The following is a 22,106-nucleotide window of genomic DNA, read 5'->3' as shown; positions in this document are numbered from 1 at the left end:
AGGGTGTTTTGTTAAATTCCTCCAGCTGGAGGAGGAAGTGATAGCACAGCAGGGAAGGAGCGGGGTAGGCAACATGGATAACTTTAACCCATATTGGTTTTCCTGTTACTTGCATTGCAAAGCAAGGAAGGCCCTGCTATGAGACATGCCTCAGAAAATGCTTGAGCAATTTAACTGACTTTAAAATGGATCCTTAAATGGATCCCACAACTGAAAAACATCTTCTTTGTTAATAAATAATATAAAGGGTTGGGAACCTGAGCTTATATGCCATGTTAAATTTACCTTACACCTTTCCAGCTCCTTTACAATTGGCCATGACCCATATCATACTTACCAGCATTTCACAAATGGAAATGAGGACACACACTCCGGTTTACTTGTGACAGCATTATTCTTACACCAAAAATCAGTGTGTGAGAATTCCTCCCCCCACAAATACATGCGTGTGCGCACGTGCGCATGCACGCACACACACACACTCACACACACAGAGTTGTACATTGTGGAATGCTCTTCTCCACATTTATTTGGCAATTATTGAAGCACTTTCCAAAAATAATATCCTATCCAGTATTACTTATCTGTGGTAAATATTCCAAATGGAGACTGGAAGGCCATTTGCCAGATCCACTGTGAGGAAACTCTACTTTTTTGGCAGATTAAAGCAATTATTTTGTCTTTCTACCATCTTCTGAATGTTGTTTTTAATTGTGCTGCAATACATTAAATTTTAAACTAGCTTCTAAATCGGGGTCTGTTAGCAAATTGACCACAAGTTTTATTAAAAACAACAAAGGATAATCATATTTCATAGAATGACAATGAATCTGATTGATCTTCCTATAGAAAGCTGCAATGCAAGCAAAATTTGCTATCCAAATAGGAGTTGGAATGGGATAGAATTAGAGCACTGGCAGTCTGTGTCAATGTGCACTGACATATGTGTGTATTAGCACTATAGTAAGACTTATTGCCACTCCACTCGGAGATTTGTTAAAGATACAGGGGAGTGTAGTGAAACATGTAGCTCTCCTCTAGTATGCATGTGTGCACACTAGTTAGAGTACATATTTACCCAATGTCTTCTCAAAATAGGGACAGTGTTGTTACTATGGACTGATTAAGGGATGTCTCTGCTACATAGCATTGACTATTGCATTGTTCATTTGATCGTAACCTGTTTGTAGTATAGCTCCTGCTCCCATCTGTAGGCTTTAATCATTTGGAGCATCCTAAGAGATGATGGCTTTACTCAAGAGTGTACCTTTTCATGCAGCCTCTACACGAAAATTTACTGTACTGGTAATCCTCTAAATTCTTGGCATTTTAGGCATTGTTAAGAGAACAAATGCTAAGTTTTCTCATGGATCAGCACTGACGGAGAAGGAAGAAATGAAAGGAGCTACTTCTGCCTGACTGGATCTAAAAACATCTAATTATTGAAATTTCCACATAATTGAATTAGTATCTATATATATTCCACTTGGAAATTAAAATTATTTGTATGGCTGCAAATGATACTTTAAGGTAGTTCCCTCTGGTGGCTGTCACTGAGAGGGGCAGGTGGAAATGTTGTGTAGAAAAAGGTCATCCAAGTGTAGACAGAAGAGAGATGTTCAACGTATATTGAAATGCATTTTCATACATTTAACAAGAGCCAGCATTCGCTCTAGTTGAACATAATGAAATTACAGAAATGTAGAACAAAACAGTGATGCTGTAATTCCTCAGTTTTAAAAGAAAATGACTTTTTGTATCTAGTAACTCTAATACACTTTACAGTTAATAATTCCTTTTATCATGTATTACTCTAATGTTCCTTTACAGGGACACAAGATTAGATGTCCTGGCTGTTCTAGGGTTCTTAATAAACAATATTAAAAGAAAGTATCTCTCAGTTAGTAATTTAGCAAATTTTTAATTTTTGTGAAATACTGTTGTAGATCAATTAAGCAAAACTGAAAAGTTAAAGGACTTCTCAGATCTAAGTTGCTGCCTCAGATAAATTATTCCAAGGATGGTGAAATAAGCCTCTGCCAATTAAATGTAGCAAACGTTTGCTGTTCTTGTACTACTTTTCCAGTGCTGATCAAGTTAACCATTTCTGCAACCTGCTGACGTTTGTTATCCCAGTGCTGAAAAACAGTGTTCCTGGATTTTTCCATTTAGCCATTCATTTTCCATTTGTAAATCGAAAATCCAGTCCCTGGACTCTTCCATGCAGTCATTAGTAGGTTTATCTACAGTTCCATGTTACGACGGTCCTGATTCATAGATGGTCATGTGAAAGAAGAAGAAGGCTGCTAACATTTGTGTAATGTTGTTTGGATCCTATGCACTCCTAGCAGTAAGATCAACAGGAAAATGATAGCACTCTAAACAAGAGATCAAGTATGTATTTATTTATTTAATACATTTCTATACTGCCCAAAATGCAAGTTTTCTGGGCGGTTTAAAAACCAATAAAAACAGCCAATAAATGATTAAAACATTTCAACAATTAAAATCAAAAAGTTAAAAATAACAAAACACAATTAAAACAGTATCTAATTAAAAGCCTAGGTGAACAAATGCGTCTTGACTGCCCTTTTAAAAGTTGTAAGAGATGGGGAAGCTCTTATTTCAGCAGGAAGTGTATTCCAAAGCCTCGGGGCAGCAATGGAGAAGGCCCGTCCCCGAGTAGCCACCAGACGGGCTGGTGGCAACTGCAGATGAACCTCTCCAGATGATCTCAATGGGCGGTGCGGTTCATAGAGAAGAAGACGTTCTCTTAAATACCCAGGTTTCAAGCTGTTTAGGACTTTATAGGTTATAACCAAAACCTTGTACTCTGCCTGGAAACTTACTGGGAGTCAGTGTAGATTTTTTAAGATAGGAGTGATATGGTCTCTCCAATTTGACCCAGAGACCAATCTGGCCGCCTCATTCTGGACTAACTGCAGTTTCTGGACTATGTACAAAGGCAGCCCCATATAGAGCGCATTGCAGTAGTCAAGTCTGGAGGTGACCAGCAGATGTACTACTGTTCTGATGTCATTTATCTCAATAAATGGATGCAGCTGGCATATCAGCCAAAACTGATAAAAGGCACCTCTGGCCACTGCCTCAACCTGAGACACCAAGGAGAATTTTGTGTCCAGAAGCACCCCCAGACTGTGTACCTGTTCCTTCTGGGGAAGTGTGACCCCATCCAGAACAGGCAGATCAAAATCATCTCCCAAGTTCCGACCCCGCACAATAAGTATTTCCGTCTTATCTGGATTCAGTCTCAGCTTGTTACCTCTCATCCAGCCTATCACTGCCTCCAGGCAGGCATTTAGGGAGATTATGCCTTCTCCTGATGACATTGACATGGAGAAATAGATTTTGGTGTCATCAGCATACTGATAACACCCTGTACCAAATCTCCTGATGTAGCAACACCACTCATCAATTATATCATTATATTCTCAGTAGCCAGGCATAAAACCAGTCCACACAAGACAATGGCACAGTGCCTCCATAATGACACTCTTTCCCACCACATGTACAGTGTGTAATCCAGTAGGCACACAGATACCACTGCACTTTTCCAGTTCACACCATTATGATGAAGCCAGAATAACCTGGATGATCATAGCTATGCTCTTCAGGGCTCCCCGCAAAACAGGGTTCAAATCCCACAGCAGCACAAATATAGCCTATGAATGTTGACCCTTTTGATGGAACATCAAAACATAGGTACATACAGAAGACGATGGCTATTCTCATTGTAGCTCACTTCAGAGGAAGCATGCTTAGGTTCCCCATGAGAAGAGTTCGAGTCTTACTTAGTAGAATGATGTCTGTGTGTAAAGAAGGGGCCTTTTACCTAGGTTGGGAAAGAAAACAGTTGGGACAAGCAATAAGAAGCCACAGCTATCAGCTTGTAGAAAGAGCACTGACATGGTTGGTAGTGGTGGTAGAAGGGGGTCAGGTCCTGACATGTCAAAATGTTGAATTGACCTTGACTTGTCAACAGCTGTATCAGTGAGTGAGTGAATGAATGAATGAAGATGTTAAACACCACAAGACCCATGACCTTCCACTTGTTTCTTTCACATGGAAATTGTCTGATTGTGCCTTTTGGTGTATTGCTTTTCAGTATCTCCCATCCCTTTTGCATTCTATTGAGTGCCTTCAGGATTTCTAGCTATAAGATCCTGCCTAATCTTTCTCTGAAATCATTGGCATCAGCTTTCCTAACATCCAGGATACATGCCCAACTTCCTTCAGCTTTACCTTATCTTGATATCATGAATTCCAACATAATGTGGCCATATTCCCACAGGGTTTCTACTCCACTTATTAACCAATTTTCCCCATTTGTTAAGGATTAAAGCCAGGATAGCTAACCCCTGGTTCTTTCTTCCACTTTCTGAAGGATGAAATTTCTAGCATGGCAGGTCAATAACCTATTGGACCTCCCACTCTGAGTAGACTTCTAGCAGATATTGCGGTAGTTAGTAGGAGAGGGTGGTGGCATCTCAGCTCCAGGCTGTTTTGGAGGAAGCGGATTATCTGGACCCATTTCAAACTGGCTTTCTGGCAGTCTATGGGGTTGAGATAGCTTTGGTCGCCCTGTTGGATGCTCTTCAATTAGGAATCGACAGGGGGAGTGTGACCTTGTTGATCCTTCTGAATCTCTCAGCAGCTTTCAATTCCATCAACCATGGTATCCTTCTGGAGCACCTGAAGGGGTTGGGAGTAGGAGGCATGGCTTTACTACCTCTTGGTTAGGTTCCAGATGGTGTCACTTGGAGATTGTTGCTCTTCAAAACAATAGTTCCAGTATGGAGTCTGACAAGACTCCATACAGTCTCCAATGTTTTTTAACATCTACATGAAACTGCAGAGAGAGATCATCAGGGGGTTTGGTGCAGAGTGTTGTTACGCTGATAGCACTGAAATCTATTTATCTGTGTCAACTTCATCAGGAAATGGCCTAACTTTCCTAAATGCCTGCCTGGAGGTAGTGATGGGCTGGATGAGGGAGAACAAACTGAAGATGAATCCAAGCAAAACAGAAGTACTCATTGTGGGAGGTCGAGACTTGGGAAGTGATTTTGATCTGCCTATTCTGGGGGTTGCACTCTCCTGGAAAGAGCAGGTATGTAGTCTGGGAGTACTTTTTGACCTAAACCTTTCTCTGATTTTTCAGGTTGAGGCAGTGGCGAGGAGTGCTTTCTATCAGCTTCAGCTGATTTGTCAGCTATGTCCATTTTTGGAGATAAATGACCTTATTGGTGCATATGGTGGTAACATCCAGGCTTGACTACTGCAATGTGCTCTATATTGGGCTGCCTTTGTACATTGTTTGGCAACTGCAGTTAGTACAGAATGCAGCAGCCAGGCTGGTCTCTGGGATTGTCCAAAGATGTCTTATTACACCCATTTTGAAAGAACTACATTGGCTGCTAATAAGTTTCTGGGTGAAACACAAAGTGCTGTTCATTACCTATAAAGCCCTAAATGGCTTGAATCCGAGGTATTTCAGAAAACACTTCATCAACCCTGCCACCTATTAAGATTGTTAGGGTCTGGTTGCGGTTACCACCAGCACAGTTGGTGCCACCAACTTGAAACAGGGCCTCTTCTACAGTTGTCAGGACTCTGGAACATGCTTTCTAATGAAATTCGAATTTCCCTTTCTCTGAATGTTTTAAAGAAGGACCCCCAAACATTACTGTTTAGCTAGGCTTTTAGTCTATAGTTTTAAAGCTTAGGGTTTTAGATTTGAATTGTGCTAATCATGTTTTTAGATTGTGAACTGTCCAGGGACTTTTTTGAATGGGGGGTATAGAAATGTACTAAATAAATAAATAGTAAAGCCCCTTATTACCAGCTCCATGGTCTGATACCCAGACTGGCACCAGTTGAGATGATCAAAGAAAACCATATTTTTTTACAGCGGCATAAAAATTGGTCCTAATTAAAATAACAGCAGAATTTTTTAAAAACAAATATAAAAATCATCTTAAACAGCCAGCTAAAGATGAAGGAAGAGGGAGCCTGATGGATCTCCCAGAGGAAAGAGCTCTAGAGATGTGGTCTCTCATTCAAAACAATGCTGCCTCTAGTGCCTGTCAAACAAATTTCAGTTAACAAGAAGAACCTCAGGTGCTGGTTGGGTTCACAAGCTTGAGCAGGTTCTTGTGGGAGTCAGTGGTCCTTAAGATAACCTAGTCACAGATCACATGTTTAGGGTTCAAAAAGGGGTCCAGAGCCAATCCGGGAAATTACAGGCCGGTTAGCCTAACGTCCGTTCAAGGCAAATTGATGGAAAGTATCCTCAAGGATAAAATTGTAAGGCACCTAGAAGATCAGGCCCTCCTGGGAGTGAGCCAGCATGGCTTCTGCAAAGGTAAATCTTGCCTCAGCAAACTTTTGGAGTTCTTTGAGAGTGTCAACAAGTGTGTGGATCAAGGTGATTCAGTTGACATTGTATACCAGGACTTCCAAAAAGCTTTTGACAAAGTTCCTCATCAAAGACTCCTGAAGAAACTTAGCAGTCATGGGATAAGGGGACAAGTACATGTGTGGATTGCTAACTGGTTGAAAGACAGGAAACAGAGGGTAGGTATAAATGGAGAGTTTTCACAATTGAGGGAAGTAAGAAGTGGGGTCCCCCAGGGATCTGTACTGGGACCGGTGCTTCTTAATTTATTCATAAATGATCTAGAAGCAGGGGTAAGCAGGAAGGTGGCCAGATTTGCAGATGATGCCAAATTCTTTTGGGTAGTGAAATCCAAAACTGATTGTGAGGAGCTCCAAAAGGATCTCTCCAGACTAGGGGAGTGGACGACAAAATGGCAAATGTGGTTCAATGTTGGCAAGTGCAAGGTGATGCACATTGGGATGAAAAACCCCAACATCAAGTTCATGCTGATGGGATCCGAGCTGTCGGTGACTGACCAGGAGAGGGATCTTGGGGTTGTGGTCGACAGATAGTTGAAAGTGTCTATTCAATGTGCGGCAGCTGTGAAAAAGGCCAATTCCATCCTAGGGATCATTAGGAATGGGATTGAAAATAAAACGGCTAATATTTTAATGCCCTTATACAAAACTATGGTGCAACCACACTTGGAATACTGCATACAATTCTGGTCACCACATCTTTAAAAGGACATTGTAGAATTGGAAAAGGTACAGAAGAGGGCAACCAAGATGATCAGGGGCCTAGAGCACCTTTCTTATGAGGCAAGACTATAACACCTGGGGCTTTTTAGTTTAGAAAAAAGACGACTGGGGGGAGACATGATAGAGGTCTATAAGATCATGCATGGTGTGGAAAAAGTGGAGAGAGAAATTCTTTTCCCTCTCACATACCACTATAACCAGGGGTCATCCCATGAAATTGATTGCCAGGAGATCTAGGACCAACAAACGGAAGTACTTTTTTACACAACGCATGATCCACTTGTAGAACTCTCTGCCACAGGATGTGGAGACAGCTAACAAACTGGATGGCTTTAAGAGGGGTTTGGATAGCTTCATGGAGGAGAGGTCTATCAATGGCTACCAGTCGGAGAGCTGTGGGCCACCTCCAGCCTCAAAGGCAGGATGCCTCTGAGTACAAGTTGCAAGGGCGTAGTGGCAGGAGATGGGGCACGCCCTCGACTCCTGCCTTCCGGTGGCATCTGGTGGGCCACTGTGCGAAACAGGATGCTGGACTAGATGGGCCTTGGGCCTGATCCAGCAGGGCTGTTCTTATGTTCTTCTGTAGGGTTCAAAGGTTAATGTCACTTGACACTGATCAAAAGCAAAATGGTAACCATTGGAATTGCTATAAAATCAGTAAAATGTGGGCCAGTTGGCTTGCTTCAGCTAGGACTCTTGCAGCTGCATTTAGCTCATTAATGGTAGCTTCTAAATTGTTGTTAAAGTCAGTTGTACATAGAGTAGTAATCAAGTCTTGAGGTAACCAGGGCACGGATAACTGAGGCCAGGCAAGCTGTGTACAGATAGGGTTGAAGATGGAAAAAGGCACTCCAGGGTACGACTGCCACTTCAACTTCCAGAGACAATTCTGGATCAAGGAGTGACCTCAAACAGTGTAACTAATCTTTCAAGGGAAGTATGACTCCACCCAGGAGAAAGTTTTGATCAGCACAACTCACGACTTATAGCACCTGGATTAAGTTTCAGGCTGTTGACAAATTGCCATCAAACATTGGTCGAGGATTTCTGTTGTCTCTCTAGGATCAGCTAAAAATGAGTGATAAATGGATGGTTATACTAATGACATCTCAGCCCAGATCTTCAGATGACTTCCACCAGTTTCATGTAGAGTATGTGGAGAGGGGGTGCAACTGGTTGTATATGTGGACTTTTAAATTGTAATTAGTTTTCATAACAATTTGTTTTTGGTGTTTCCTAACCTCATTCTGACAAGATGGCCTAGAATCATACCATGGTCAATGCTTGCAAAAGCTTCTGAGAATCAACGGTCATACTTCCCCCATTCATCTCCTGGCACAGGTCAACCAAGGCAGTTCTAATCTTGAAGCCAGGCTGAAAACCAAACTGGAATACACTGAAATAATCATTTCTTTCCAGAAATGCTTGGTACTGAGATGCCACTCTGCACTCCAGCATCTTATGATGCTGAAATGATATACTGAGTACAGAATTAAAATGGATTAATCTTCTGAATCCAGGGTGAATATTTTCAGGAAGGGACACACCACCTTCAGAGCACTGGGAGAGATGCTTCCTTTAAGAAAAGCATTAGCCACATCCATTCCCACTAACCACATCCAACACACCCAAAGTCAAATCCTAACCTGGCAGCTTTAATAAGCTGAGAAGGGCAAGAATAAAGAGCATGCATAGTTTGGACAAAGAGCAAATTGTGGCATCAGATTCTTCATATTTAATGCAAATGCAATTTAGTATATATTTAAAGCATTTATGATTGTGTGGGCTGACATGTTCTGATATAAAAATGGAAACTTATTTTCATGTGCATCTTGTAGGAACAATGTGTTTTCTTCTACTCAAAAACAATCAAGTAACATAAACTGAAATGAAAAGTAACATCCACTAGTTTTAAAAAGTTCCAATTCTATCTTTGCTTACATTTAAATAAACATATTGATACAGGATTTTCACTAGCTGATTCAGTTTGTCTTCCTTTACTCATGCTCTTCTGCTTTGGTTACCATAGTTACTAGCTTAATCACAATGCAGAGAGCCATTTCTAATTACAGTACACTATATGCCAGCATAAAATTAATTCTTTAGGTATCTTAAGTCACAAACAGCTTGTAGCTTGTTCTTTTGCATTTTATTTTCACAGATCCTGAATTAATGTATCAGCACATCATGTTTAATTTGTAAAGTTTCAATGATAATAAAATTAGTCTTTGAGATGTATTGCTGTTTAAAATCTCCATTATGTGAAATTTCCTTCTGAGAAAGCATGTTTGAGAATGCTGCACTAGATTTTATACACACACACACACACACACACACACACAATGACTATATAAAGCCTTTTTTGGTACAGTGTTCTGGAAGAGTGTTATTGACCATCCTTCACTTATTTCAAGAAATGCAGTCCCTCTTGAAGTGAGGAGAACTTAAGTAATAGTAGCAGTGACAAAGTAAATAATTGCATCATGAAATGTGAGTACTGTAGTCTCTTCTTTCTTATTGCCACTTCCTTCATAAATGGAACATTACAACACACTTGGGGTATATATGGAGGCACTGGATGCTTGCTTCCACTGCCTGAGAGGCATGTGTGTGTGTCTGTCTTATTCTTGATCCTAATTATTCTAGATCTCTGTGTTAATTCAATACCAACCCAGAAAGTATCTCAAAGTGCTACTTCATAGTGCAGGTGTTTGCCGCTAGCGTGATTGATTTGGTGCTGGTGATTCAAATAGTCAGCATTTAAACCTGACAATTCTGGCCCTTTGCTGGCTTGAACAGATTGAGAAATGTTGGTGCATATTTGCAAAGCCCTATAATTTTTGCTAGAGGTGGAACATAGGAAGCTGCCATATACTGAGTCAGACCATTGGTCGGTCTAGCTCAGTATTGTCTTCACAGACTGGCAGCGGCTTCTCCAAGGTTGCAGGCAGGAATCTCTCTCAGCCCTAGCTTGGAGAAGCGAGAGGGGGAACTTGAAACCTCCTGCTCTTCCCAGAGTGGCTTCACTCCCTGAGGGGAATATCTTATAGTGCTGACATTTCTAGTCTCCCATTCATATGCAACCAGGGTGGACCCTGCTTACTTAAGGATACAAGTCATGCTTGCTACCATAAGACCAGTTCTCCTCCCCATATAGGGCAGAGATAGCCAACTATGGCTCTCCAGCTACTGTTGGACTACAGTTCCCATCACCCTTAGCAGTGTACCTGGGGATGATGGGAGTTATAGTCCAACAACTGGAGCACCCCAGATTGGACATTCCTCTAGCAAGGCTTTTCTTATTCTCTATTCACAGCAACAACCCTTGCCACTGCCCAGGTTATTGTATGAAAATGCCTTAGATGCATCACTTTGTGGAGGAATGGGTAATAACCATTATGCTTGTCTATGGGGCCAAGCATTGTGAAATATGAAGCCTGGTAAACATCTAAGAAATTGTCTAAACTGTTCCACTATTACACTGCTAGGTTGACTAGTGGTGAAAAGATGTTGAAGAACTACACAATACCAAGAATGGATCAGAACATATTGTTAGCTCAGAAGTGAAAATTGACATGGCCCAGATGTTACAAAATCAGGAACCCTCTGTTGGGATTCATAAGAAGTCATATTCTTCTCATTTTTATTTATTTATTTTCATTTATCACGAAATTTTCTTACCACCATGCATTAAAACAATCTCAAACCAGTTTACAAAAACATTTAAAACAATAGACTATAAAACAGTTGTATAATAAAAATATTGGAATATTAAAATACAAATCTAATTAAATCTTTAAAAAACATACAAAATCTTTTTTTAAATGTACACAATTTTTTATTTGGCATTCAAAATAAAATATATGCCCAAGGAAGCTCCTAACAGGGAGGTGGTGATGAAACACAGATTGTTTATTGTTACAATAATATGAACTATATTAGATCGTTACGTTTTTGTTTGTATGGTTCATATTGTAAAGAAATTTGAATATGGTCAGAAGTCTTCATGTTATGATCTATTAGCTGATAATAGAATGTCTAATTAAAATGTGCCATTTGCATTTTTGACTGTTAACTGAATATTTTGACAGTGATCCAAGAGGGATTTCTCTCCTTAACCTGGGGCTTCAGCATAATGGCAATGGTTTGCATCTAGGTTTTAGCTTGAGTTGCATTTTGTAATTTAATGGAGAATGGTGTGTGTTTTTAAATCAAACAGTATTTTCGCAAAGAAACTGCATACATATGAACATACAAATTCACTAGTTTAAAGTGCTGCCTCTTCAACATATCAGAAATGAAAAGTTTCTCCATTAACTTGTAAAATTATATTTCATTTTGCACTTTGATTCAATATCTTGTAAGGCAGAGAAAAACTAGTTAAAGATGCATGGATGAGAGGAAGACTTCTATGACAGAAAATTCTTTGGCACTGGTGGACTGAGTAATATGTGACTGTTAACAATTGCTATACCACCACTAGCTTAGAATAGTTAAATATGCAGCATAAAAATGCTACTAATTGCATTCCCTTTCTGCTAGGGGAATTTTGTTGTGGATATGGGCCCTTAAGCAGTGTTTTCATACTTCAGATACTATACTGAAGTATTCTTATACTACCGCAACACTAGTCTGGATATAGTCCATTGTCTGTTAATGATACATAATAATAAAATACACAGTTTGCCAGGAAAAATCAATATGTAGTATTTTTCAAGGAAAATAAGCATCTGTTTAGGCTTGTTCTAGTGTTAAAGAGTATGGTTTGTTTGGGATAGTGAATAAGTATACAGACATTGCATAAATACCATCGTATATATGTATTTATTATTTATTTATTACTTTTCTATACCACCCCGTCCAAAGGCTCTGGGCACAACAAGTAAAAAACAATAACAAACACCATTGTTTGTTTGACAATGGTGTTGTCAAACAAGAGTAGAGCTGGTCTTGTGGTAGCAGGCATGACTTGTCCCCTTAGCTAAGCAGGGTCTCCCCTAGTTGCATATGAATGGGAGACTACATGTGTAATAAATATAAGATATTCCCCTTAGGGGACTGAGCCACTGGGAAGAGCATCAGGTTCCAAGATCCCTCCATGGCATTTCCAAGATAGGGCTGAGAGAGATTCCTGCCGTTTACACTAAGCATGGGCTGTGTTATATTTTTAGAAGCATTTTGTAATAAAAACAATAATCTTGTAGGGAATGATTGCATTATTTTCATGTTCATTTATTAATCATGCAAATGAATTTAAAAATGAAATATACCAAATGTACCTTTTATAGTCTACGCCAGGGACATTGATTCTGTTGTAATGAAATACCTTTACAGAAAGCTTTCCTGTATGTGAGTTCAAATAAGAAAAGAGATATCAACATCCATTTTGAGACACAGCCTTTGATATAGGTTTTCTCTACTTAAATTTAAAAACAAAATTCAGAAGATCTCAGAAAAGTTATGAGTCCTGACAAATGCTTTATTCTTTCGGTGGAAGTGTTAATTATTTTAATTCTCACTTAATAGTACTATAGATTCAGTACTCGTGCTGCCAAGGTTCAGTGGATACAAGTGTTACCATTGACTAACAGTTTAGGGTTCTTCTCTTTGCACAATCTATTTTATATTACCTTTTCAAATATTGGAGCTGTTGGTTAAACAAACAATCCCTTCTCTACCTCAGAGCCTCTGTAAATGAAGACAAACAGGTCTATAAAAAACAATTTGTTTTATGACCAACACAAGTGCAGCCTGCTTCATTAATTATACATTCTTTGATCCTTGGAATAAAAAAGATGTTCCAGAGCACTTTCCTGCTCCCTAGTCAAAGTTTCATAAGAGTGTCCACTTGAAAACCATTTCACAATAAGACTTATTCTGCTAAATAAAAAAAGAGAAAAATTAAATATAAATTGCATGCAGTCAAGGCTTGCCTAGTTTATCATGAGTGACATTAAAATCTAAACTTAATATTAGTGAATCTAATTACACGTGTCCTATTAATTTCCATGAGCCTTCCACTGAAAAACTTGGGCTGTTGGCCAGAATGTGTTCAACATGGAAGCATGATTAGGCATTGTTGTAAGTCTCCAAGATTCAGGCTATTCTAATCATTAGAATATGTCTTAAAAATATTTTTTCCATATTAAGCACAAGAATACCGTTGTTAGAGGGATGGTAATGCCTCTATTATTTAAGGTGAGGAGAAAAAATTGGCTTTTCCTCGCACTGAAATTTGCCTGCGGTTTTTCCATTCGACCACATAGAACATCTATATCATTTGTTCAGTTGTCCTGAAATTTCATATATAGGAAGCCACTACTAAACGCTGATTTCCAAAATTTGTTGAAGATTGGTAGAAAATGGAAGAGAGATAAACAATTCCTATGTAAGCAACCTAACACTGGCTCAGATTTTGCATACCTTTCTTGTTTCTTCTCTAGTTTCTATGTGAACTAAAATATTCAAGGGCATGATCTGGTCTATTCTGTGTCTATAGGAAATGATCTGTTTCTGACATTTTTTGGTATTCTTGTTACTGAAATTATAATGTCCTATTTTCTTACTGACAACCATTGCAGCATATGGTTAATTCCAGTATCTGATGCTGATAAATTCAAACTTCTGCCCACAACAAGCATCATAATTTGATTTCTGACTGGTCTTGTAGTTATGACTTAAATTAATGAAGTGGACTGTACCCTATTCATTCTTTGAGATCCTGAATAATACCCTGTGCCAAACAATATCAGCACCACTCTGAGTGCCAAGAAATGACATCTCACACTGCTGATCTCTTATGAAAGGAACATAAATGATTATAGACATGGGGCAAGATCTCCAGCAACGAGATATCAGGTTTCATATTACTTTCATGGCAGTTTGACTGCTAATAAAGTCATTTCCATTGCCCATACTCTGTGAACACACCTAAAATAAAAGTATGCTGCATCTAAGTATATGTTAGTATTTGAGGTCTGAAAGCCACTCCTCTTCCCCGCACTTTCATCATCATATGATTTTTTTTTTAATTACCCTATGTTCACTTTATTTCACTTAGTTTTTACAATGATTTTTTTTAAAAAAATACATTTTTAAAACTCAGGGACATCTTACATATGTAAAAACCTTTGTTTAAAAAAAATACTTTTAGATGAGTTCCACTTTGACTCATGCTTTCAAAAGAATGGAAATCCCAATTTAATGTATTCAATTTCACTGTCACCACATAGAACGAATACATACTTTATACAGTCGGCTCTTTTATTTCCCTTTTTCAATTAACAGTGCAACTTTCCATACTTTACTCTTTCAGTTGGCATTTATTTCAGGAGTAATATGTACATCAACAAATATAAGTAATATACCTTTTGATTGATAGGCTGATTAAGTGCCATCAGATTCGTGTCAACTCCTAACGACCACATAGATAGATTCTCTCCAGACTGACCTGTCTTCAACTTGGCCTTTAAGGTCTTTCAGTGGTGCATTCATTGCTGTTGTAATTGAGTCCATCCACCTTGCTGCTGGTCATCCTCTTCTTCTCTTGCCTTCAACTTTTCCCAGCATTATGGATTTCTTAAGGGAGTTGGGTTTTTGCAAGTATGATAGTTTTAGCCTGGTCATTTGTGCTTGAATGAAAATTCTGGATTGAATTGGTTCTATGATCAATTTGTTTGTTTTCCTGGCTGTCCGTAGTATCCTCAAAAGTCTTCATCACCAAAGTTCAAAAGTGTCAATACTTTTTCTGTCTTGCTTCTTCAAAGTCCAGCTTTCGCATCCATAGAGTGTCACGGTAAAAACCATTATTTATTTATTTATTTTTATTTATTTATTGTTGCATTTATATACCACCTTTCGTTAAAAGACAACCCCAAGGCGGTTTACAAAAGTTAAAACACAATAAAAAGGCAATAAAAACATAAAATACAGGCATAAAAACAATACAACAGGTAAAAACACACAGAAGCAGCAGTAAAAACGATTATGTAAAAGCCTGGGTAAAAAGCCAAGTTTTAACAAGCTTTCTAAAAGCCGTGATGGAGTCCGAGGAGTGAATGGCCACCGGGAGAGCATTCCCAAAGTCTGGGAGCAGCAACAGAGAAGGTCTTGTCCCAAGTGCACGACAGCTGGGCCTCTCTCATTGTCAGCACCTGGAGCAGGGCCCCCTCAGATGTCCTCGTCAAGCGGGCAGAAACCCTTGGGAGCAGGCGGTCCCTCAAATACTCCGGGCCCAAACCGTTAAGGGCTTTAAAGATCAAAACCAGCACCTTGAATTGGACCCGGAAACGAACCAGCAGCCAGTGCAACTCTTTCAGAATGGGGGTGATGTGCTCCCAATGGGCAGCTCCAGATAAAACCCTCGCTGCCACGTTTTGCACTAGCTGCAGTTTCCGGATATTCTTCAAGGGCAGCCCCACGTAGAGCATGTTACAGTAATCCAGCCGTGACGTGACTAAGGCGTGGGTAACTGTGGCCAGATCTGCCTTCTCGAGAAAGGGACGCAGCTGGCGCACTAGCCGAAGCTGTGCAAAGGCACCCCTGGCCACCACCTCCACCTGAGCTTCCAAAAGCAGAGCCAGGTCCAGTAGTACCCCCAAGCTGCGTACTTGCTCCTTCAAGGGGAGTGCAACCCCATCTAGAACCGGTAAAATCTCCTCATCCCGATTGGCTCTCCTACTGACCAACAGTACCTCCGTCTTATCCGGATTCAATTTCAGTTTATTAGCCCACATCCAACCCATCATGGCCTCCAGACCCCGATTCAGGACATCCACCGCCTCCCTAGGATCAGATGACAAGGAGAGATAGAGCTGAGTGTCATCTGCATATTGCTGACAACTCAGTCCAAGTCCCCGGATGACCTCTCCCAGCAGTTTCATGTAGATGTTAAACAGCATGGGGGACAAGACCGATCCCTGCGGTACCCCACAGGCCAACGGCCACGGGGCCGAGCAGTAGTCCCCCAGCACCACCTTCTGGACCCTCCCCCCAAGAAAGGACCGGAACCACTGCAACGCAGTGCCTCCGATTCCTATATTCGAGAGGTGGCCCAGAAGGATACCATGGTCGATGGTACTGAACGCTGCCGAGAGGTCCAGCAGAACCAACAGGGATGCACTCCCCCTGTCTAGTTCCCGGCATAGGTCATCCACTAGAGCGACCAAGGCGGTCTCAGTCCCATACCCGGGGCGGAAGCCAGATTGAAAAGGGTCCAGATAATCCGTATCATCCAAGACCCTCTGCAGCTGGGACGCCACCACACACTCCATCACCTTGCCCAAAAAGGGAAGGTTAGACACAGGTCTATAGTTGTCCAGGTTGGAGGGATCAAGGGAGGGCTTTTTTAATAGTGGTCTTAGCACCGCCTCCTTGAGGCACGATGGCATCCTGCCCTCTCTTAATGGAGCATTAATGATCATCTCCAGCCATCTGCCTGTCCCCTCCCTGGCAGCTTTTATTAGCCATGAAGGGCAAGGGTCAAGAGTGCACGAAGTTGCCCGCACACTGCCCAGAATCTTGTCCACATCCTCAGGCCGCACCAACCAAAAAGAATCCAACACAACAGGACCAGATGGTACCAGAGGCACGTCTGCCGGAACTGCCAAAACTCTGGAGTCAAGGTCAGCACGGATGCAAGCGACTTTATCTGCAAAGTGACAGGCAAACTGATCACAAAGAGCAGTAGATGTCTCCTCCCCCATTGTCTGGGAGGCTGTGTGGAGCAAGGTTTTTACCACATGAAACAGCTTTGTTTGTCTGCACTGAGCAGACGCAATGGAGGTGAAGAAAAAGCATTTCTTCGCCGCCCCCACCGCCACGGAGTAGTCCCTAAAATGGGCTCTAGCCCATGTTCAGTCAGATTCGTGACGACTCTTCCTCCAGCATTGTTCCAGCCGTCACCCGAGTTGCTTCATCGCCCTAAGCTCCGAGGAAAACCAAGGAGCAGATCGGGCTCCACCACGCCGGAGAGGGCATTTAGGAGCAACCGTGTCAACAGCCCGGGCCATCTCTCCATTCCAAAGATCAACCAGGGCCTCGACAGGGTCACCAGCTCTGAACACTGGAAACTCCCCGAGGGCTGTCTGGAATCCAAGAGGATCCATAAGCCGGACCATCCTAATCGGCCCACCACCCCTGCAGAGGGCAGATGGAGCAGTCAAACTAAACCCCACCAGATGATGATCTGTCCATGACAAGAGAGTGGTCTCAAATTCCCCCATCTCCAGATCATTTATTTCCCGGTCGGCAAAGACCAGATCCAGAGTGTGTCCCGCCACATAGGTAGGGCCCAATACCAATTGAGACAGGCCCATGGTTGCCATGGAGACCATGAAATCCTGAGCCGCACCCACTGGGGGGCCTCAGCGTGGACAGCACCCTCCCCCCAAGAGAGGACTGAATCCACACCAAAGCAGTGCCTCCAATCCCCATACTCAAGAGGCAGTCCAGAATGATACCATGGTCAATGGTATTGGACGCCACTGAGAGACCTAGTAAAACCAAGAGGGACACATGCTCACTCTGTTTAGCTCTCAGTGTAGGTCATCCACTAGAGTGACCAAGGCAGTTTCAGTGCCATATCCAGGATAGAAGCCAGATTGAAAAGGGTCTAGATAATTGGTATTATCCAGAAAAGGTGCCTCCATCCACTTATAGGAATGAATGACCACATAATGGTTAACAACATACTTAACTGAAAGAATCAGGAGCCTATAAATTAATGCAAACTCACATTAATTGTATTCAGAAATGATGTAAGGCTACAAGAAGCAATTCTATATCGATAAAGTACTCACATAAATCTGCCCCTTGTAGTTGATGCCGAAATTATCTCTTGTGACTTTTAGAAGTGTAAATTGGAACTGCCTTGTTCAGCTAATCCTCTGGGGTTCCAGAGAGATCCCTGAGATTGGGAGCAGTAATCTTATTATAAGTCTCTTTAAATGCTTTCCTGGTCTAGATAGGCTAGTAGTCCCCTTGAAACAGCAGATTCTCAGGAGTTTTTTTACGATCGAACCTTCAGCTTGATATTCAGATGAGGGCTGTGACCAAGAGTGTGTTGTTACATGGAAGTCAGATCTGTAGGATCTATACACACATGAAGGTGAACATATGGTTGAGGTTGAGAATGGATGTGCTTAGGATCTGTGTATGCATAAAGCAGAATATGAACGGGTCAGATTTGAGTATGATACATGGGATTTTGCTCTTTGTGTTCAATGTATCACTGCAAATAGCTGGTTATCAGGGTAGACTGTACAGGTCACAAAGCTTAAAGTAATATCACCTCCCCCCTACATTGCGGACAAAGCTGAATCTCGGCATATGACTAGATAACTTGTTCTCACATGATTGGAGTTCTAGCAGCTGGGCCATTGAGCCGAAGGCCTTACCCTTTCCAGGAACAGGGTCATCATACGGTAGCTGCCTTATGTAGCTGCATAGCTGGATTAGGATGAAACAGATGGCAGCTTGCAAATGAGAATATTAAAAAGTACTTGCAAATATTCTTTAAATAAAATAAGCACACTGCTCTATTTCTCAGCATGGTGCCATTTTCCCCCAGTGAAGAAACTATTTATAAGCCAATGATGTCAAATGAATTAATTATCACAATGGATTTTGGTTTGCTTTATGTGATCCCTTGGGGTGAAAAGCTTCAGTAGGGCTTTCCCTTTTAGGTTGCACCTAGAAATCCCAGCATGTGGGCAGTTATATGCTATATGTAAACCAAGATAAAAACATGACAAAGCAGATTGCACCCCCAGGCCCCAATGAAGACAGGGCACACTTACATGGAGTAAAATAGGGCCATTTTATTGATGCACAGTAGAAATAAGACTTGAAATGAGGTACATAACTAATCAGATTGCAGTTACTCCTCCCATGTGAGGATGCCTCCTAGGGAGGGTCATCTCACACCAGGGTATGTGCTGATTCTGTCAGGCACCAGGTCCTGACATCCTCTCACCATGAGGCTTTCCTCCACTGAGGGGAGGGCAACACAGTCCATCCCAACCCAAGCCACAGAGCTCTTGAGTGGTGAGCCGAGCCACCCACCCCAGGAGGGGCCATGCCCAACTCTCCAGGCAGCAAAATCCCTGAAGGGTTGTCCCCTGGCATCCCCCTCACCTCAAATGGCCCTCCAGCTGTACACTGTAATCAATCTACCTACCCCACACCTGCACTCTGCTGCCAAGTGACCAATTATATCCTTAATGCCTACCTATGACCCAACCCCAAAGGACTCAATGAGAAGTAGGTGGAAAAAAGGCCACACCTAGAGCCAATCTGTTGTGACCCCAAAAATGCCTACTTGGTTCCCACTGGCCACCGGCTATACTTCACTGAGTACCGGGCAGTGGGTGGGTGCTGTGCTGCAGAGCAACTAGTCAGCATGGAGGCCGGCCGGTGCTGTAATCAGCCCGGCCCCCTTCCCTGACTGGTCGATCCCGACCACATACGGGGGAAGGCAAGATGGCCGTGCCGTGCCTGCCTTCCTGTGCCGAGGGCACAACGCTGCCCCATTGTGCTTGCGCAGTGGTGGTGATCAGCATTTCTAAGCAATTTCAATATCTACCTCCTACTTAAGAGTGGTTAATTCAATACACAATTCCAATGCTACTTTTTAGAATTTCAGTGCGGAGTGGCAATCTTTCGTACACTTTCCAACTAAGCATGTGTAGCAGTCACAGTTCTTACATCCTGTGATATTTGTGCCACTACTCCTGTGATATAAACTTTATTTCACAGCATAGATAGAGAATAAGAGACAAACAGAGGAATTAAAGTAAGCATTTCCATATATGACAAAAGACAAATATTATTATATAGAAAAGTTAATCATTTTAAAAGAAACTGAATAACTATTCTATCTCCTTAAGTGTCCAGACCAGGGTCTGCTGGACATGTGTTTATTGCCATGGTCTGTTCCTATGCTTTGTTTAAAATAGGCAAAACCAGCATCAAATGGGTGTAGACCCATGAATGTTATTTTGAGATAACATTTCATCTACAGAAGCTCACTTCATTCGATGGATTAAATCAGTTGGCAGACAAGAGTATAAAACACACACACACATGCAACTGGGGATAGAACTAGGATCTTTGTGTTCTGTGAGTTGCCTCATACAGTGAGCTATTAGAAATGCAGGTGGAATGCAGCAAACCATTGTCAGGCTCTGGACTGACTCTGCCCATGGAGGCTTCCCATTGGTCATTCCTGGGCAAGGAGGGCTATGGAAAGTAGCTTGATGTTTGGTCTTGAATGTTGCCTGGGCAATAGTTGACCCCTTGTTCCGGCTATAACCTGCTCTGATAACACAATCTTCCTAGGTTCACAGGTCCCCCAAGGTAGCATTCTCATAAATGCTACCTGTTCCACATGTAGGTACAGTGAGACAGGCAGAGCTGAGGGGTTTCAATGTGTGGATGAGACGTTGGTTCAGGGCGGAGAGGTTTAGATTTGTTAGGCACTGGGATACATTTTGGGGAAAGCAAGGCCTGTACAAAAGGGACGGGCTGCACTTGAACTAAGATGGAACCAGACTGCTGGCACTTAAAATAAAAAAGGATGCAGAGCAGCTTTTAAAATGATGCCTGGGGAATAGCTGATGGGAGCTGGGCAGTATCCAGATCTGCAAATGCCATCCTTTAAAGTGTGAGGGTGCAACGGATTCAGATAAAACAGAAGGGGACAGAGCAGAACCGCATAAAGAGCAGACAGGAACCTGTGCCAGCTGGTCAAAGAGTCAAAAGAAAGATAGCATATATCAGGTGAGAGATTCAGTGTATAGGTGCTTATATGCCAATGCCAGAAGCCTCCGAGCCAAGATGAGTGAGCTGGAGTGCTTGGTTGCTAATGCAGAAATAGATATAGTAAGCATAACAGAAACATGGTGGAACAGTGAGAACCAGTAGGACACCGTTATCCCTGGATATAAACTCTATAGAAAGGACAGGGAGGGGTGCCTTGGAGGTGTAGTAGCACTGTATGTTAAAGAAGGGGTAGAATCTAACAAGTTGGAAAACCTAGGTGGACTGGAATCCTCCACAGAAACCCTGTGGGTGACAATACAAGGCCTGAAAGGGAACGTGCTATTGGGGATGTGCTATCGCCCTCCAGATCAAAACACTGACAGTGACTGGGAGTTGCAGGAGGAAATCAGGGAAGCGTCAAGGAGAGGCAGGGCTGTAATAATGGGCGACTTCAATTACTCACACATAGACTGGGCACATTCACAGTCAGGTAATGGCAAAGAGGTCAGATTTCTAGATACACTGAATGACTGTGTCCTAGAACAGTTGGTGTTGGAACCAACCAGAGAGAAGGTGACCTTGGACTTAATCCTGAGTGGCACTCAGGACCTGGTGTGTGATGTCAGTGTCATCTACCCTTTAGGGAACAGTGACCGTAGTGCGATCAAATTCAGCATACATGTGGGGAGAGAATCACCAAGGATGTCTAACACAGACATTTTGAATTTCAGAAGAGGGAACTTCTCCAAAATGATGAGTATGGTGAAAAGAAAGCTGAAAGGGAAAATCAGGAGAGTCACTTCGCTCCAGAGTACATGGAGTTTACTCAAAACCACAATACTAGAAGCCCAGTTAGATTGTATACCCTAAGGAGGAAAAGTACCACTAAGTCCAGGAGGATGCCAGCATGGCTAATAGGTACTGTCAAGGAAGCCATAAAAGGGAAGAAGACATTTCTGAAAATGGAAGGCCTGTCCAAATGTAGAGAACAGAAAGGAACACAAAGTCTGGCAAAAGAAATGTAAGGTGACAATAAGGGAGGCAAAAAGAGAGTTTGAGGAACATTTAGCTAAAAGTATCAAGGGGAATATCAAAAACTTATTTAAATACATCAAAAGCAGGAAACCTGCCAGGGAGGCAGTTGGACCATTAGACAATGAGGCAGTGAAAGGGATTATTAAGGA

At 41.9% G+C, this 22,106-nt stretch overlaps 1 protein-coding gene across 3 annotated transcripts in view; it reads left to right on the top strand.

The window, feature by feature from the left end:
* The window catches only part of GPM6A (glycoprotein M6A), a 313,262-nt gene that overhangs the window by 24,323 nt on the left and 266,833 nt on the right, over positions 1-22,106 (top strand). For 2 of the 3 annotated variants that reach the window (XM_053251764.1, XM_053251761.1), the window contains exon 1: positions 9,630-9,651. The exons of the other annotated variant lie outside the window; for it this stretch is intronic. In XM_053251764.1, the coding sequence (XP_053107739.1) occupies positions 9,645-9,651 (7 nt within the window). In that variant the 5' untranslated portion in view covers positions 9,630-9,644. Of the gene's footprint in view, positions 1-9,629; positions 9,652-22,106 lie in introns of those variants that run through there. 3 annotated transcript variants of the gene reach the window in all.

This window comes from Hemicordylus capensis, chromosome 5 (assembly GCF_027244095.1).
Source record: "Hemicordylus capensis ecotype Gifberg chromosome 5, rHemCap1.1.pri, whole genome shotgun sequence".
NCBI lineage: Eukaryota > Metazoa > Chordata > Lepidosauria > Squamata > Cordylidae > Hemicordylus > Hemicordylus capensis.
The sequence above is the reverse complement of the archived record's forward strand: the minus strand, read 5'-3'. Positions and strand labels throughout refer to the sequence as shown.